The sequence below is a fragment of the Lonchura striata genome, chromosome 6, assembly GCF_046129695.1.
Source record: "Lonchura striata isolate bLonStr1 chromosome 6, bLonStr1.mat, whole genome shotgun sequence".
NCBI classification, from domain to species: Eukaryota; Metazoa; Chordata; class Aves; order Passeriformes; family Estrildidae; genus Lonchura; species Lonchura striata.
In genome coordinates this window covers 60,678,484-60,697,681 of record NC_134608.1, presented here as the reverse complement: position 1 = coordinate 60,697,681, position 19,198 = coordinate 60,678,484, and the positions used below count along the sequence as shown (strand labels likewise).

The 19,198-nt window shown below is 38.1% G+C and overlaps 1 protein-coding gene across 1 annotated transcript in view; it reads left to right on the top strand.

The window, feature by feature from the left end:
• Positions 1-13,497, top strand: part of ELP4 (elongator acetyltransferase complex subunit 4) — a 140,194-nt gene extending 126,697 nt beyond the window's left edge. Inside the window, exon 10 of the mRNA XM_021536708.3 lies at positions 12,920-13,497. Within this exon, the coding sequence (XP_021392383.1) occupies positions 12,920-13,051 (132 nt within the window). The 3' untranslated portion in view covers positions 13,052-13,497. The remainder of the gene's footprint in view (positions 1-12,919) is intronic.
• The last annotated feature ends 5,701 nt before the right edge of the window (positions 13,498-19,198 follow it).

Here is a 19,198-nt window from a genome sequence, read left to right as displayed (position 1 = left end):
GTCTTCTTATTCTTGTGGCCATAAAACCACCAGCAGTATTGTTCAGTAAGCTGCTTCCTGTTTTAATGTAATTTCAAAAGGTCTTGTCATGTTTCTCATTCTGCTATGAACACTGATAAATCTGTGACATTCAGTGAGCTCATGGGTGATGATTTAAGGGGTGAATGACCCCAGGTAAAAAGGACCCTAAAGGGTCCCAAATAGGCTCAGGTACAGTGATGTTCATCAGTGAGTACACGACAGCTCCTGTAATAGTAATTACAAAAAAAATTGAACACAATCCCCAAAATTTATTCTAATTTAGGAGAAACAGCTTTAGAAAAGCCATAGAAATATTTCTCCCAAACTCACTGGATTGTGTGCTTCAGTTATTGTTAGTTATTGGTGGATACCATTAATTAGTTGAGTTGGATTTGATGACCTGGTTTGCTGGGAAAGACAGACTTATTAGAAAGGTCAGTAATTTATACTACTACAAAAATTCTTTTGTTCAGCCCAGGAATGACCTAGTTTTGCCTTTTCTTTTATATCTCTATGAAACTCAGAGATGCAGAAAGTAGGGCAGGAGATACAGAAGAGACATTTGCCCAAATAATGTGGTCAGCTGCTGTTAGGTTATTCACTAAGTTCTTATTCAAGGAACCAGTTACAAAGCCATAGTGTTGGGGGAGAGAGCCTGTGCACAAGCACAATAATCTGTTAAGAACAGATATTCCTCCAAAAGGGGTGACTTACAGTTTGCATTACTTTTCATCTGATATTATTATTATTGCTGTGCAGATATCTTAAAGCGATTGCTTTGTGATGTTGAATGAATTCATTGTGGTCTGGTATTGAGATTGGTTTTAGACTGTGGAAGTGATAGTGAAGAATGAAAAAAATATTTTTCTATAGTTATAGCAAACCAAACCACTCCGTGTGCTTCCACTGCATGTTTTGAAGTGAAAACCTCTTTGTTTTCTATGTCTCTTGTCAAAAATACGAAGCTTTAGTATGTCAGTGTAGTCTATTCAAATGGAAAGAACCATTTAGATTTTTTTTTTTCCTTTAGAGCCTCATCTTTTTCCAGTGCTGTAGCTGTTCCCCCTGGCAAGTTCCAGCTACATTCAAAATACTCAAATAAAATGGTCTGATAAGGTTGCCCTGTCTCTTAGGTTTTGACTTATTTATAGGAAGAAATGTTTAAATGGTATTTAGAAGAAATAATTACACAGGGAGTACAAAGTATATTTCTTTCTGGTGTTTCTTCCCTCCCTGCAACCTGTTTTCATGCTATGGGTCAGGACTTAACAGCTCTCAAGAGTGTCTGGCTGAATAGTGGCAGGCTTCTAAATCTCAAATCAAGTGCTCTTCAAAGCACCTTACTTCACTTGAGATAAAAACTTGAGGCAGGTTTTTTCTATCTGGCCTATTCATCAAGTATAATCTACTGAATTGTTGACATTTCTAAACACTAAAGGGATTTTAAAGATCTTATTGCTCTAAAGAGACTTACTTGTAGTACAGAATAAAGAAGTGAAATGAAAAAAATACTGACACATGAAAAGTACAAAACGAAATAACTGAAAGCTGAAAGCAAATAGCTATAATTTGACATATAGTTTCTTTACAAAACACATTTTTGATGTAGGAATCTGCTCAAATGTTCAACCCTCCCCCTAACTTTCTGATAAATACTAATGTTTCTTTTAATCAAAATTAGTCACAAAAGTCTTGCATTTAATGTGATACTAGTTACTGTCATTCATATTTAATATATTTGTTTTCATTCACACTGAGACCTACTGTCTGAAACAGAGTTGTTTAAAAAGAAATTAGTGTGACCTGTCTTTTAACCATTCCCCTTCTCATTCCGAGTTTAAAGTTCCTTTAAAGCGTGGCTTTCCCAAAGCGTGGGCAGAACGCCTGCTTGCTCACCAATGCAGTTTTTCTCTCCTTTTAATGAGCAATATCAATCACTGAGTAAAAACATGCCACCATGAGTTTTCATAGCAAAATGGGTTGAGCCAATATTACAGAGATTAAATTACACTTCAGGGATTTCTGAAGTCTACAGATTATTTGGAAGTAACACTACAAAAGCCTTTGTTTCCTGGAGTTTTAAAGTGTAGCTCTGAGTCACGGGGGATTAGTGCCACAGAGATATTAGAATATGAATTATGTCATGTCTGCGTCCTTACCTGGGAGTTACAGGAACTGAACATAATTCAGTGGCAGTTTTAGGGTGAGAAGACAATGTTAGCAGAAATACCTTTTTTTTTTTCCTCTTCTGGCCTGCTTTTTGCTTTAGCGTGATGTGTCTCCCAGTGGCATGTGCCACTGCAGAGCTGTAGTTTCTAGCTTATTAAAAGCTCCAAAAATAAACTGGTCATCTGTTTAGCAGCCCTGGTTTGTAAATGTGCAGGGTTTTGTAAACCAGTAATACATTTATCTATCTAAATCATATTTGCTTTTAAAACAGAGGTTAGTAGCAGTACTCTGCTATACTTATATAGCCCTTTTTCACCTCCCTCTCACTGTTTTAAAGTAATTGAATAATTTGTGTTCCTCCACACATAGTAATCCTGCAAAGCAGACCAAGAAAATACCTGTAGCAAAGAAGAGCTTGTCCATGCATGAAAAACAAAATAATAAAATTAAAAAAAAAAAAAAGTATAAGAAGCTCTAGAAAATTAGCCTGCTTCAAAAAGCTATTAAATTGTTCCTGTCCCTGAAGCTTTACAAATGTGATAATTGTAAGCCCTTGTGTCTGGAGGAGGGAGCAGGGGCAGGGAATCTTCCCCGTGGGCAGCCTGTGCTCCAGCTATGATGCCCAGAAATGCTTCCCAGCCCTGCTGGGCTGCCTAGCAAGGGAAAGTTTCTAATTCCAGCTGACTTCAAAAAGTAAATACACGGCAGAGGGCTGTTCCAGCTATAAAACAATATCCCCTCCACCCCAGCTAACATTTACTTTTGGGGTTGGCAAACCATCATTGAAATGCAGCTGCAATGGAGGCTTGCCAGTGTGGGTTACCTGTCTTGGAGCAGAACCTTTCTGTGAAGTGTTGAAATCTATCTGGATGGTTTTATCAAGAGGCAGAACACATTTTATCAGTTATTCTGTGCAGTTGTACACCCTCGGTAATGGGTTTTAAAGGAGGGTGTTAATGAGGTTTCTGAAACATGACAGGAGCTGAGACAGAAGCCTGGTAAATTACAGTGAACTTTAGCAGATAGTTTTGGATGCAAACTCAAATATTTGTTTAGGTTTTCAATTTAGCTGAAAATTTTCGAGGGTGACAGTAACACTGTAATCCTGGAACAGATGCTTCTGCTCTGAATGCTGTTTCTCCCTCCTCCCCACATCCACAGCTTTTGTTTGTACACACGGTGCCTCGAACACTCCTCAAGCTTCCCAGCAGAGAGACTCAAGTTGTTGTAGAGCATCGTGGGCATCACCAGCAGCTCTGGACCATTTCCAGTGAACCATCTGTGGTGTGATAGGAAATCTGTGTTCCGTGGCGTGCTGCAGTGCCATTCAGAGAAGGAGCAGACACACTGCAGGCACTGATTCAGTGAGAAGCTTCATGGAGTCGTAGGACTGAATTCCTCCCCTTGACCTTTTGGAGTGGGAGTTAAGAATTTGGTTTAAGCGAGTCACTCAGGTTTCCTGAATAATCAGCAGATACAGACAAGCACTTGCAAGGAGGATTCATCCCACCCTGAGTTTATGATGTAGGCTAGGCTGAATGGCTGACTTGCAGACAGCTGCAATTAGGTTGAATGAATCCATCAGGGAAGAGAATGTGACATGAACATCAGCATCCACCCGGGCTGTCCTGAGAGCCCTGGAATTACCCAGACTTGCATCACGGGGCCCACACTGCTCTTACGTAAGCTCAGGGAGGAGATATTCAGCAAAAAGAACAGATCCACAGGAGAAATTCCCTTGCTTCAGACATGGATGATAGCGTCAGACTCATGAACTACTGCTTGAATTTAGAACTATATTTCCTTTCAGGATTTAGATAATATATTCCAATCTCAAAAACATATTCTCAATCTCATGCCTAGATTATGTAATTAGATTGTATTAACTCCTGGCCTCCATCTTTCCCTTTCTTCATTCCATCTTTTCTTCAGCCCTTTGTCTCTTAATTTCTTTCCCTATGGCTGTTCTCTTTCACTCACTTTTCTGAACATTAACTTTTTTGTTAGAAGGGGGAAAAAACTTTAATAAAACATTAATATGATATTTATGTATCATGACATTTTCCTTCTGCCTTGATATTTTGTAATTTTCCTTTTCACCCATTTTGTGTATTCAGACCATAAACTTTTCAAGACAGTCTTTCCATTTGTGCCAGCATTACTATAGTGTGCTGGATAAGTGTTTAGTCCAGTTCTGCTTGTGAGATTACAGATTACCATGGATTTCTCTGAATTCTGAATCAGACAAGCAGTTGAATACCTGCAGTCCTTGGGCAGCCTACAACCATTACTGATGGATCCAGCCCTTCTTACAACCTTCTTCATTATCCAGAGACTGCAGCTAGAACATAAAGAATCTGTATTTTTATCTTCCACTTGAGTCCCTTCACATGTAACAAATCCACGTGTTGGAATTTTTCTTTGGAATGAGTTTTTTTGGACAATCGTCTGTACTTTCCTTTCCTGACACTGAAAATAATGACTGGAGCTGCACATCCATAAACCCACCCATCTCTACTCAGTCTGGAACTAGAACTTCTTCAGCCACTCAAAATACCCTAGGGATGAATTTTTACACAAACAGAATTGTATTGTATTGGTACAAGCAAGTATCTCTCAACAACAGCCAGTGTTATAAAACTAAGCTTTAAATTCAGACTCAGGAATCCAGATTTCTGGTCAGAAAACAGAAACAGTACCATGTGGCACATCCAAACAAATCAGCAGAGTTTGAATTGAATTCTCCTGGATATTATCGTATCCTGAAAAGTGCAGTGTTCTAAAATGTTAAATGGGTTTTTGTAAAGTCTATCATTAAAGGAAGCATGTTTAGTAATGGTTTTTAATTTTGCCACATGTCCTTAAAAATACTGTTTAAATAATCTGTACTATTAGAAACCCCCATTAAAACATCGCTGTTCTGTAAATTAAGTGAGAATTGACCTGGTTTTATTTTACATTCTCTAAGTGATGGAAAATAAGAGCTTTAGAATTGTATTCAAATATTCTCAGTAGTATTATCTATCCTTTAGCAGACAGACTTATATGGGTAGAAGATTATTACTCAGTTATTCTTTCTGGAAGCCTTCTCTCAATGCCTTGTGTTAGCAATAGTTAGCACCATGATGCCTTGGGTCATGCTTCAACTTAAAAAAAAGAAATAGGACTTGCATTTGGTAGCTGTGATGAGTTGGTACAGTTGTAGTTTCCCATAAATCAATCGCAGTTACCTGAAATGTAGAAAATTTTAGAATGCTGTTTTTAAAAGTCAAGTCTTTTGTTTTTTATAGCCAGTTTAGAAAATGTATCTCTTCCTGTGATCTAAAAATGGTGATGTAGTGTCGATGAATATAGCAGAGCAAGAAGAAACTGAGTTCATGTTCATTATACAGAAAAATAGTTACCAAGTGCTTTATTTCCTGAATTCTTTAAAATATTGTTACGTGAACCTAAAAGATTCATAGTGAATGGTTTAAGAAGAGTTTGTGTAAGACTGAAATGCAGCCATGAGAGAACAGTTTGGCTCCATTCTCTCCACAAGACAAATTTTGTGGATGGTGAGACACCATCATTATTTGTGAGCCAAATTTCACAGCAGCCATATGATCAAGAGAATTCATTTCATCAGAATATGGTATTTCGTATGATACCTGGTGCCCCTCAACTTGTGAGCTTGGCAAGAGAAGAAGCCAAAACTTGCAGTAACCTCTATTTTCTCAAATATTAGAGAAAAACCTTTCTCTCTAGAAGAAATTTAGTCTTGTGTATGTATACATTATATAATGTAAACAACTTTGTGGTTACATTAATCCCAAAGGTAGAAATTACCCTGGTAGTTACAAGTTAGGTGAAAATAAGAAGACATAAAGGGGGAAACATTATGTAAGTGGTGGATTGTGGGCAGTGGAGGAATCAGTGGCAGGAGCTCAGCCTCTCTGCCAGTCAGTTCCCATTCTGTCTTGTGGGGGCTTTATGGGATGGGGAGAATTCTGCTTCAAAGAGAAGTGAGTAGGATGTAAAGCTCCCCAACTAAGAGTCTGCATCTTTCATTTTCCCAGCATTCCTAAAATTCTTCTCCCCACCCCCCTCTTCCCCCTGAACCAAATCCCTTCGGCTTTGGTGACTTCAGCCTTCATGGAGTTGTAGCAAATGGAAGTAGAAGGGATCTGGAGAGGTCATTAACCCATCTCCCTGCCCCAAGGCAGGGCTGCAGCCATACTAGACTAATAAGCTTCTTTTCTTTTCTTTTCTTTTTTTTTTTTTTTTATTTTTTAGTCAAAGATCCAAATAAATGAATTGTAAAGATTTTTAGGAAGTTTGGGCCCAGTTGTTAAAACTTCGTGTAACTGTTGACAGAGACACAAGGTTGATTTCAGTGAAATTTCTTAAATATTAATCAAATTAAGGACAAACTATCACCTCAGTTTTAATGAGATTCAGTGATTTTGCAACACTAAGTTATGGGGGTTTTTTTGCTAGAGTATTACACTTAAAATAGGTATGAAAATATATAATGATTTTGATACAGAATTACTTGGGGTTTAGATTTGTGCCAATACACATATATCTGCTTATCACATTGTTGCTAAAAAATTGTTGTATTATTCACTGCTTAATGGATTTTACAGAATATGTGATTTTTGCAGCCCTCTCTAAAACTACCCCTTTGATAAAGTAAGAGATACACTGGCAAAAGCACTTGCTAGTATTTTTGTATAGCAGGACTGATTTTTTAAATTATAAATATTATTTAATAAATAATATTTAAAATAAAATAACCTTAATAAAATTAATTTTAATCAATTACATAAATTATATTTAATAAACATTAGTTGTTTAATAAATAATAATTTCTATAACCATTTTAAAATACATAACAAATAATCAATAATATTTATTTAATAAAGAAATCAAATGTAGCAGCCCACTGGAAGTTCCTGGAATAGCCATTATGTGGAGCTTTACATCCCAAAAAACCATCAGTGAGTATTTGGTCCTCTGTGCTGGGACAGGACCCACTGATTGCTCTGTGTCCCTTCTGAGCTGTCCTTTTACATAATCTCATCTTCCACTTCTGCCTGGGTTTTTTTCTCCCCATTGAGAACAAATAAAGTAATTAGAAGTTTCTTCAGGCAGAGGGAGGAGCAGACACAAAGTATGTAATAAGTTTTGTCTAAACTGTTTTCCTTTGCTAATGCATGCCCTAAAGCTGTGTGCTTAGCTGGCTTCAGTGTAATTGTTCCTACCCTGCAAAGCCTTCCTGACTGCCCAAAAAAGCACCACCACTCACACCAAGCCCCTTCCCCAGCTGGGCCCTGCCCCAAAATATCCTGTTTCCAGAGCCAGCTGTTCCTCCAACAGGTGAAAGAAAATTAAGAGTCTGATTCTGAAGATCCCAAGTTTAAACTTTCCTGACAGCCTCTCTATGTGAACAGACTGTGTGATCATGGAATTACACACACTGTACTAATGCAGATACACAATTAACTTTGCACAAAGGAGGTTTGCTCCAGCATTCCCTAGTATTTCACTGATAAACTTTACCTTCCACTGATACATGTCTAAGAAGTTATCCCAAGGAGGGTGATTACAGGATCCTATTCTCACTTGCACCTTTACTTTTGCCACATTATGACCATTTTGCCATAAAATACTGCTGCTCTGCAAGCTTGCTCTTGACTACAGAAAGTTTTGTGCTTCTGGACTATTTTAATGAAAATGTTAAATGATTTAAACTAATTTTCTGTCTAGCACTTCTGCCATGGATGGGTTGGTGGTGTCTTGTGTCCTGTTTGGCACACTCAGTGCATAACAATTGAGTCTTCTCCAGGTGTTTACCTGCTTTTTGGTACAGGGCTGGGGAGAGGGGCAGGAATGGGAAGCAGTGCCAGCAGGGGAAAGGAGGATAGATCCAGAATAGGTGAGAAGAGAAGGAGAACAAACTAGGGGATTGTTAAACATTCTGGAAAAGCAAGTCCTAACTGCCTGAGATTTTGTTTCTGAAATAAAATAACATCAAGAAAAGTAGATATCTTTTGCTAGGTGTTTTATGTGCCTCAGTTCCCTGCCTCTGAAATGGAAGTCACTTTGCTGCCTTCTCTCACAAGAATATCAGGAAAATAACACAGTTGGTATTTGTGAGCACAAGGGGTCGATGCAAGGAAGGGGAGCCTGGTGCTGAGTTTGAACCTAGGCTTTAGGAACAGGAGCAGGGGCTGGAAACAGAGGCCGGAGAAATGCAGGAATGTCAGGGGCAGGAATGAAGAGCTTGGCTGCAGAAAGCTGAGACTGGGGACTGCAGATAACCAGAGAAGAGACATTTTTGTCATGAAAAGAAGTTGTGGGATGGAAGGCCTGGGCAAGGATTGGGATTGCCAATGTGAGCAAAATCATCCTGATTCCTGCCAGGCTGATGAGAGAAAGAGAACTTGAAAGGGATGGAGGTCAGAGCCTCAGAAATAGCAGAGCAAAACACATTTTGTGTTTAACTGGGACTTTAAATGTGATTGTTTCTCTGTGGTCAACAAATACTTGTGAAAATGTCATGCTGGTATTCCAGAAGGATCACAGCCTGTTCATACCATCATTTACTGCCTTAGCTCAAGTGACCACAATGTCCCTATTGGTACCAAAAATAAAGGCCAGTTCCTTAACCTGTAGATGTCTGTACAGTGTCATGCAATGAATTTCCTTTTTGTTCATGGCTTAACATTTAGAATATTTTTAAATTGTGTTAATATACTTGTTGGGATTAATATTTTCAGCCCTGTATAAGGGCACACAGAAAACTTCCCCACACAGAAAATTGCTCCACACAGAAAACTTCTCCACACAGAAAACACAAGGAATTATATTTTGAAATACCTGTGCAGGCTTTGTTCATAAGGAACATGTGTGTGTCCAGTGATTCTGATCTTAATGAGAGGATAATATTCAGCTGTTTTCAAAGGACACTGATCTGGTGTTGTTCAAAATAGGTCTGGTCTAAGGATGAATGTGGTATATGCAGTGAAATGTGCTTCCTGGAGAACCAGCAGTTTTTTATAGTGTTTGAAAGCTGGGATTGTAGAGGGATGGATTGTAGAGGAAAGGATTGCAGGAGGAATGGTCTCATAATTAAGACGTGGAAGAATATCACAGAAGGTATGGTGTGTGTCTCAGCCAATACCACTGAACTTATGTGTGGTCATGTTGCTTCAACACAGCATTTTTATTTCAATATTCTTGTGTCTCTTGCTTTCTGAGTGCCTGACTTGGGGATTCTTGAAGAAATACTAAGCACTCGGCTGCAAATGAAGTTAGCATTTGAACACGTGAAATTCTGTAAAATGCTAAACATCCTGGAAAAGCAAGTCCTAACTGCCTGAGATTCTGTTTCTGAAATAGTGAGATACTTTTGCTAGGTGTTTTATTTGCCTCAATTCCCTGTCTCTAGAATGGAGGTAACTTTGCTGCCTTCTCTCACAAGAGTATTAGGAAAATAACACAGTTGGTATTTTTGAAGCATTCAAGTGCTATGTACTGACATGTGCTATTGAAAAGCCATTCTGTCTTCAGAACAAGGTTTGAATAGTGTACAATAAATATGTCAGAAAAGCTCAGAGTAAACAGTGACAAGAAAATAAAATACTGGATAGCCAGTCACTAAAGGAATAGCCAGTCACTAAATGAGCACTGTGCATCCTCTTCCCTGAAGGAGATGGGGAAGGAGAGTATAAGGCCTGTATAATGAAATTCTGTATCATAACAAATACATCTGTAAAAACCTAACTCACTTCCAACATCCAATCTAAGGATCTTGAATTGTTTACTTTTCCTGTCTACTTTTCCTATCTAAATCTTTGCAAATTTGTAAACATTCTTCTGTCTATTTTCTGAAATAGACCGTATTATAGTAGTATATATTCTAAAAGTATGTATTTTTTTATATATACACTATTATATAGTCTAAAAGTATATCTTTATTTATTTACATTTATTTATATTTAAAATACAATAGTATATATTCTAAAAGATATATTTATTCTAAAATATATTTATTTTAGGACAAAAATATCAGCAAATGAACAGCATTGACATAAAAGGCCTTTTCTCTTTTCTGACCACACTTTTAAGTCCAGGACAGTGTGTAAATCAACAGTATTATAGTAGTATATATTTTTAAAGTATATTTTAATATATATATATAAAATTATTATTATAGTAGTATATATTCTAAAAGTGTATCTATATACTTTCTAGAATATATAGTATATATTCTGAGTATATATATGTATACATATATATGTATAGAAAATATATATAATAGATATAATATTATATATAAACACTATTATAGTAGTATATATTCTGAAAGTGTATATTTATTTATTTACATTTATTTATATTTAAAATATAGTAATATATATTCTAAAATTATATATGTATTTTAGAATAAATGTTAACAAATGAACACAGCATTGATATAAAAGATTTTTTTTTGTTTGTTTTCTGGCCACACTTTGAAGTCCAAGGTGGTGTGGCAGGGTTTGCAGCTGGGCAGGGTTTGTGGCAGGGTTTGTCTGTGGTATTTAGTCAGGGATATTTAGTCCCTGAGTAAGAAGAATTTTCTGGGTCTTGGTTCTGTTTGCTCTTCATCACAGAGATGCCAGCAGGGACTGGGAGAAGGTTGGATTCATTCACTTGTCTCTCCACCTCCCACATCCCCCCGCCCCTAGCAAAGTGCTGTACACTTTTTTAGAAAGAAAATGTGATTGAGAGATCTGCACATGCTCCTCTGTATTTCCCAGCTTCTCCTTCTCTGCTTTTCAGTGCTTTCAGCCCCTCCCACACAATCCAAGTCTCACCTTGGCTCTTCCCAGCAAACCTTCTGCTCAGCAGCCAGAGGAGAAAGGCTCGTGCCCTGTGTGTGATGCATTGAGGCAGAAATGAGCCACAGTCCACAGCCAGAGCCAGGCTTAACCTGCCTGGGAGTAAGGGGAGAGCTGTGAGTGAAGGATTCTCTGCCACAGCACTGGTTTAATGCAGCTAAAATTCCCAGCTGCAGTTACTGTGTGGTATTTACAGGTGTGTGGGTTGTGCTTCACTGGCAAAATGCTGTCAATAAAGACACACCTTTCTCCTATTCCAACACCGGGCTGTGGCATCTCACCCTGGACACAGGCTTTCCTGCTCCTCATGCATTACTTTATGCATTTCCTTCCCCTGGAGAAAATAACAGCACAGTTCTTCCCCCAGTGCTGCCCACAGCCAGGAGTGGGAAGCCCCTGGGAGCATCTCTCAAGTTACATCCAGCTGCGCAGTCTCAGAACCAGCAAGGAATTCTGCAGTCAGCTCACTGAAAATTCAAAGATTTCCTGTGCTTTTTAATCAAATCCTTTCGATACAGAAGTTCCAAAAGTATTGAAGAAAAGGAAGCTGTGTTTACAGCTGTGTTGTGTGATAAAAGCAAAAATGCAGCAAAAGCTGAGAATAAGAATAGTCCCCAGAGCTTCCTAATTCAGTTTTGCAGGCACTGCTGTTCTCCTGTTCCCTTCAGCAGCATGTGCATTTTAAAGGAACCACCCAGTTTAGCCTTTGCCTACTAAATATTTCAAGAAATATGCTCCATCCATGATACCAGTTTCATAAATTATTGCACTGTGCAGAAGATGCTCAAGTGTCTCATCTGACCAGCTTTCAGTGCCTCACTGGGTCCAAAAGCAAGCCAGTCACTAAGCAAGTAAAGCCTCAGTTTTACATTAATTTTCACCTTATTTTACAAAAGCTAAATGGTAATGCCATGTCTTTTATATATTTCCAGTGTAAAAGACCCTCAGAGGGAGGGTGGAAATATTTTTGTCATGGTTGAAAAATCAGGTTTAATGTGCAAGGACCTTGTGTTTGTGGGCAGCCATGTAACCTCTGTCTCTGTTTCCCATCTGTAAACTGGATTTAATGTTCCTACAGGCCACTGGGTGGGGGGGCAGGCTTTGATTAATATGTGTGATTGCCTTATACAAATGCACTGCTTGGTTTTATTAGCTACTATCAGTAGAATATGAGGGGGAAACATGTAGCAGAATAATGTGCAACCAGGGTGAGCACTCTCCTTTTTGACCATCTCCTTTTTGACTATCTTATAATTTATTTTCAGAGTTGTCACCATGCGTGCATATTTAAAATAAAACTCTACATACACTGTAGTGCTATAGAAATCAAATAATTTGGTATAGACGTTGACATGCAGATGAAACACTAATTTTTAAAGGGAAAATACACATAGCTATAATTAAATGCCTTGAGCAAATTTGTATTTTATTTAGGAAATTTTCATAAGAAAAAGAATCCATTCCAATTTAGAGAATCCAATATATTGAAAACACAAACCTGATCTTTACAGAAATTGTGGAACACGGTGAAGAAAACTGTAACAAAATGTAAAACGTGCCTTTAATACGTCAAATAAGCATTATTTATATAATTTCTGTTGCATTAAGGTTTTCAAAATATAAGTATTTGGAACATAAGAAGAATATTATGGTAGATAATTCTTTTTCTCTCTAGAAGAGTGTCAGGGAAGTGCTTTATTTGTGTGAGTAAACCCGGATCAGTCAGGGAAAAGACAGCATTTTGAAATGCACGATGCAAAACGAATTTATCTTTTTTTTTTTTCTCCATGTGCTTTTTTTTTTTCTCTCTCTCTCTCTTTCTTCCCTCTCTCTCCCCTCCTGAAAACCTCCTGCCACAGCGGCTGCATTTGCCTCCAGACTTGTCAGACACAGTGAGCCGCGCGAGCAAACAGGATCTGGCAGGATCCGCCAAACTGCTGAGCTCAGGATGTGGCGCCATGGCCATCGGCAAGAAGCACCTGGACTTCTAGTGATTTCTGCTTAGCAGCTTCACTCACATGCATCTGACACTCTCATTAGGAGTGTTAATGACTTATATAAATATTTTTCTTAATGATTTGACCCAGCAGTCTTTAAAAATACGTGTTGTCATATGATGCCTTCCTTCTTTTTTCTTTTTTCTTTTTTTTTTTTTTTTTTTTTGTGTGTGTTTGTTCTGGTTTCTTTGTACTAAATTTGGTTTTGTTTGGGTTCTGCTTTTCATTTTGTTGGGTCCTGCCATTGTTCTGCTCCATTGGAAACAGGTAGTATTTTGTTTCTTTACTTAAAATAAAAAAAATTGCAATTACCCTTTCATTTCTATTTTTTTTACATTAAAAATAAAGGGATATTTTTCCCAGAAGAATTTTTATATCGTTACGTATAATATTTTGTATGAATAATGGGTTTATTGAAATAAAGGAATGGAACTAAGCAATTTGTTGTCGTATGTTATTCAAACAGCAAACTACACATTTCATTTCTGTAATTGAAACACCATTCTTAAATATGTAATAATAAATTTATAATATAGAAGATCATTTGGATGGGGGTGTTTAAATCTAAATATATTATACATAATTACTTAGCCTTGTGGCTTACCACATGCATTAAAATGCACTTGAATGGAATTTCCTAACCAGAGAGGAAAGAATTGATTTCCTTATGTAGTTCAAAACAGTAATCCTAAACAATTGAAGTCAGCGCTATGAAATTATGTCAACAGACATAATTCAAGATGGAAATTCAAACCGACAGCTACATTAATGCTGGGAAACCAGAAGAGTGCATTTGAGCTGGGGGAAGGATATCACAGCGAGCTGGTCTAAAGCAGGGCAGAATGCACAAGCAATTCAGGCTTTTGTACCCTCACATACACGATTTGTGAACTCCTAACTGTTCTCTGTGCATCCCTGTGTCTCTCCCATCAAACAAAGGAACAGTGAAGCAAAGCTGACCTGGGAATTAAAGTGGTTTGCATTCTTTCTTCTGAGGCTGACTTCCATTTTGAAAGGTAATATCTTCTTCTCTGCAGAACTTCCAAGCCACCCAGCTGTAAGATTGCATTACAGTTTCAAAATTTAGTCTTTATAATAGTGTATTACATGGCTGGAGTGAAATTGAGTCTTCAAAGAACATGTTAATAGGATGCAATAATGGTAACATATTTTGATGGGTTTGGAACCAAGACTTGGGGAAGTGGTTTGCTTTTTTTTCTTTTTCCTTCTGCAATCCAGGTTCTACTTTATTTTTTTCTTGACAAGTCTGTGTAAAACAAAGACATAGCTTTTAAAACTGTCTAACTAATATGATGAATGTCAATCACTTAAAAAACTCCACTGTAGCATAAACACATACTGTATACAGCTTTTATTCTGAATTAGAATAATTGAATCAATGACAGTGATTTGCCAGGATGTCAAATCTATCCATCATATCCTGTCACTACCAGTTTATTTTTTGTGATCAAAATCAAAAAGACTACTATTTTGTCATCAGCTATTTCATTAGTAGTAACAATCAGGTTTTCTCTTTTATATTTTTTAGATATGCCTGTTATATTTTTAATTTCTAAAGACACAAATCCTTTTAAAATCTTTTCAAAATAAAGTTTCAGAACTGAACTGTCAGTTTAGTGGAGAAAAAAGACATCTACTTTCCCATGCCAACATATTTAAAATATTATCATTGATGTCTCAAACATTTTTTCTCTTTTTGTATTATGTGTAACACCGAATGGAAGTTCTCATTAGATACATAATTGTGCCTTTTGAAAGTGTGAAATAATTTAAATACTTAGGATAAAGTGATTTTTAACAAAAGTGAAGTTTTACATAGTATGTCTTTTTAATGTAAATAACACAAAACACAGTATTTCTTTGTGGAATATAAAGTCACAAGGCATATAAATTGCTGCCAACATATTTAAGTAGGTCATTGACTTAACATACAGAGGAGAAAATATCATTAAAGTTACAGTGCCATTTCTAGATAAGATATTACCTGATAATTGTTAGTGTGCACACCACGTGTGCATCTGCCTATATGTGTGCCCTGTGCATCTGTAAAATTTCAGTTTCCAAAGCTTCAGCAGGGTAATATTAAAGCTGACAAACAGTTTGAGTAATAAAAGGAATCCCTTCTAAAAGTCTGCATTAATTTGGTTTTTTTCTGAGTCACTAAATGTGCTCTGTAAAGTAAGTTTTAGGGAATGCAGATGGTACAGTGTTGTTTACCTAAGGCAAAGACATGAGTGTTGGAAGATTTTTAGTTTTATAAAGATAGGGTAATTGAGAGGTGTTTTAAAATATTTTGTTCTATTATTAGTCTCATAGAAGGGTGAGATATAAGAGATGTAATCCAGTTTAATCTCTCTCTTCACAATGTCATTTCTATTATTGTCTTGGTCATAGTCTTCTTAAGTCATGGTCTTCTTAATATACTTCATCTCAGTATTTACATACAGATATACAAAAACATATAAACTTTCAATCAAGTTTTAAAAATCTTTTACAAGTCCATTTTTCGCAACGGAGCAAAATTTCTTCTCTTCCAAAATCTCCCATCAGTTACAACTACATGTGGCAGTGGCTTGGCTACTCCAGCAAGCTGAGAGGTGAGACAGGGTGTGCTGCCTGATAGCAGGGAGAGAGAGGGTAGGTATGGGGTAGGTGGAGGGCAGATAAAATGTAGATACAGTGTGGATAGAGTGTGGGTACAATACAGATTTCAGTCATTGCAGCAGCAGCAGTTTTGACTTGGGAATCCAGAGAAATATTCTCCTGGTGATTTCCTGTGCCTTTTCCCCATGACCATTCTTTGCCTGTCAAGCTCTTGTTTACAAAACATCCTTTTTCAGTTCTGTCTTCCCTTGACTTGAAGGCAAATATTTAACCAAGGGGAGCAGCTCAGGTAATTGAAGAATGGGCACAGGCTCCTCTGCCAGGCTGTGGCAATGTGCTCCCAGCTCCTTTTGGCATCTCCAGAGGCCCCTTGCTGGCTTGGAGGGAAATCTGTGCCATCCTCACTCCTGCTCAGAGATTGCAGAATGAGGGGGTTTTGTTTATTGTAGGTTTTTAATCAGAACTTCCTACTTTTTAGCAGGCTACAAACTGAAACCACCAAACTCAGCAGGGAAACAATGGATTCATCCCAGAGAAGACGTTCCCAATTCAGCACAAGAACCTGATCTTTACAGAAATTGTGACACACAGTCAAGAAAGCAGTAATGAAATTTAAAACGTTGTGCCTTTAATATGTCAAATAAGAATTCTTTATATAATTCCTGTTGTGCTGAGGTTTTCAAAATATAAGTATTTGGAACATGAGAAGAATATTATCATAGATAAGTCTGTTTCTCTGTTTGTAAAGACATTTCAAAAGCAATTTCCAGGGTGCAGCTGAATTCAATTTTCTGTAACAGTAGCTAGAAGCATCTGGAAATGGGCATTCAGCTACTCCAGATTTGATACCTGTGGTAGTATGCAGCTGGTCTAATATTTAAATTTAATATTAAGTAGTGATGCTGCTCCAAACACTGCTTTTGGAAAAGTGCAAAAGCCTAACTCAAAATAATCTTTTGCCAAGCCAGTATTGGAAGGTGAGCTGCTAACCAAGTTTCTCTGAAACCACAAGGTTGTAACATATCCCATTAAAAATGTGGCTTTACTAAAAAAAACTAAACTCAAACACACACTCACATGTACTAAACAAGTATTTCTCCAGGTATTTCATATCTTAGAAATTTAGTTAAAGTGTTCTTCTTCTTGTGCTGGAGAAACATCATAGCTACAGAGCACAACAGAAATAGAAAAGAAGATGCTTTTATGCCTTTAAGAGGTGGTGGAAGCAAGTCCTATCCCCATGCCATCTCTTGGGATTTCTGTTTTCTCTTGTGGGCTACGTCAGTGCAGGGCCTGCCTACATTTCTTTTTCTAATCACACTGAGCACATGATAGTGCTTATTCAATAATAAATGTACTTGTGTAGAAGGAAAGAATGAAAGTGAATCCTCTTCATCTTAGGGAAAAAAGGCATCTCACATGGTGGGGAGAAAAGAAAACAAAAATTCCACCACTCTTTTTTTTTTCAGGTTCTATTTAATATAAGCCAATGTTAGATTGTTTTTCTTTTTCCCAAAAAAATGAGAAAAAAACCCTGCATTTCAGCACCTGAGTAGATGGAACTTTCAGGACTGTTGTGCATCAAGCATCCCAGAGCAGAGCATCTGCTGAAAACTTGGCTGGTTATTTAAACTCTGAAAGTTATCAGGCACATCGAACTAATTTACAGACCTCCTGTTCATATCAAAACAAAGACACCTTTTATGTTTTTAGCATTTTATTGCATGAGGATTTTCTGGACCTGCAGAACTTAATCTGTCTTCCAGAGAAGTCAGTGATAATTTAGACCAGGAGCAACCTGGTAGGGTAAGGTCCAGAAGATCTTTTACAATTTAGCAGATCTAGAGAATTTTTAACTGTATATTCCTCTATATATTTTTAAAAAGTATTTTAATATCTTCTGGCATTGAAGATAAATGTAAAACCCAAAATATAGCAAGATTTTTTAAAAAAAGAAGCCTCTGTGCTGGCAGAGTTTGAGCCTGAATGTTCATAGCCTCAGAATCTTCTCAGCACTTCGAGTGCCAGAGGTATTCTCTTAAAAGTCTTCAAATGGGTGAATTTTGGTGCACCTTCAGATCCTTCTTTTGAAGTCAGGTTGAAGCAGATGCACTAAAGAAAGCTCTTGCTGGAATTTCATGAGTCTGGACTCAGAGAAGAACAGAAAGGATGAATAGATTGAATTTAGGTATGAAATCAAGCAGTTTTCAATGCCTATATTTTGAGATAGTTTATTTTGTGGAGAAAAAGCTGTAAACCTATTGAAAATATATTGCTTGAATGAAACTTTTCAGTAGTTCTTAGAATGCATTTATTTAATGCAAAACAAGTCAGAGCTTCTACTCGTAGGCCAGGGCTGTTTGTGCTGGGCATCATTCTTGCATGGCTACAAAACAAATTTGGCTTCCTGACCTGTTTTAAATCAGGACAGGGATTCTTCTAGCAGGGCTTGACACCAGTTCTAGCTCCACTGTCTGCAGCTCGCAGCCACAGCTGGAAACCACAGCTGTAGCACTTCATTCCTGACCAGGGAAGTTTCAGAGCATCCCTTTCCTTCCTGGGCACATTCAACATCTCCGTGGATGCAGCAGGTGAACTTGTCAGACACAGAGGTTCCTCAGCTGTGGAATGAAACTCCTGCCACCAGCATGGCCTTGCACTTGGAAAAGGTGAGCTAATCACAGGAACACAGGATGGGTGAGGCTGGAAGGGAGCACAGGGAGCCAGCAGGTCCAGCCTCCCTGCCCAAGCAGGGCCATCCCAGAGCACTGCATGGGTCTGGAATATCTCAGCAAGGCAGCTCCACAGCCTCCCTGGGCAGCCTGTCCCAGTGCTTATCAGCCATGGGGGAAGGAAGTTCTTCCTCGTGTCCAGCTGGAGTTTCCTGTGCATTTCAATCTCTGCCTGTTGCCTGGTGTGCTATTGCTCAGCACCATGGAAAACTCCTCCTTGTCAAATATTGACAGGATTCCCTCTCAGCCATCTCTTCTGGAGGCTGGACAGGCCCAGCTCCCTCAGTCCATCCTCATAAGAGATGCTCCAGTCCCTTCATCATCTTTGTTGTCCTCCAGGAGCTCCTTGTCTCTCCTGTGCTGGAGAGCCCAGAGCTGGGCACAGCACTGGTAAATAAAACAACTCATCCAAGACAAGGTAGGGAGTGACAGAGAGAGGAAAGCATTTGGAATAATTCTCCAGCATGATGAAATTTCCATTTGTGGTTCTTCCCAGCCTATGTCCAGGATAGTTCAGCAATTTTGGAAAATTACTGGAGTGAGAAGGATTTTGACAGCACGAGGAGGATTTTGGCAGCACACCCGTGGAGACAGTGGAGCAGTAAGTCCATCTGTGTGGGAGATTGTGTGGGATTCTTCCCAGGAGCCAGCTCAAAACCAGGGGGTTCATCCCAAATCACCAAGGCTCATGGCTGAAGGGCTTCAAACATTATTAATTCTCCAACTTCACACAGGCAAATAGAACTTGTCCCAACGAAGCAGAGGGAAAAAGGATGGAAGCACA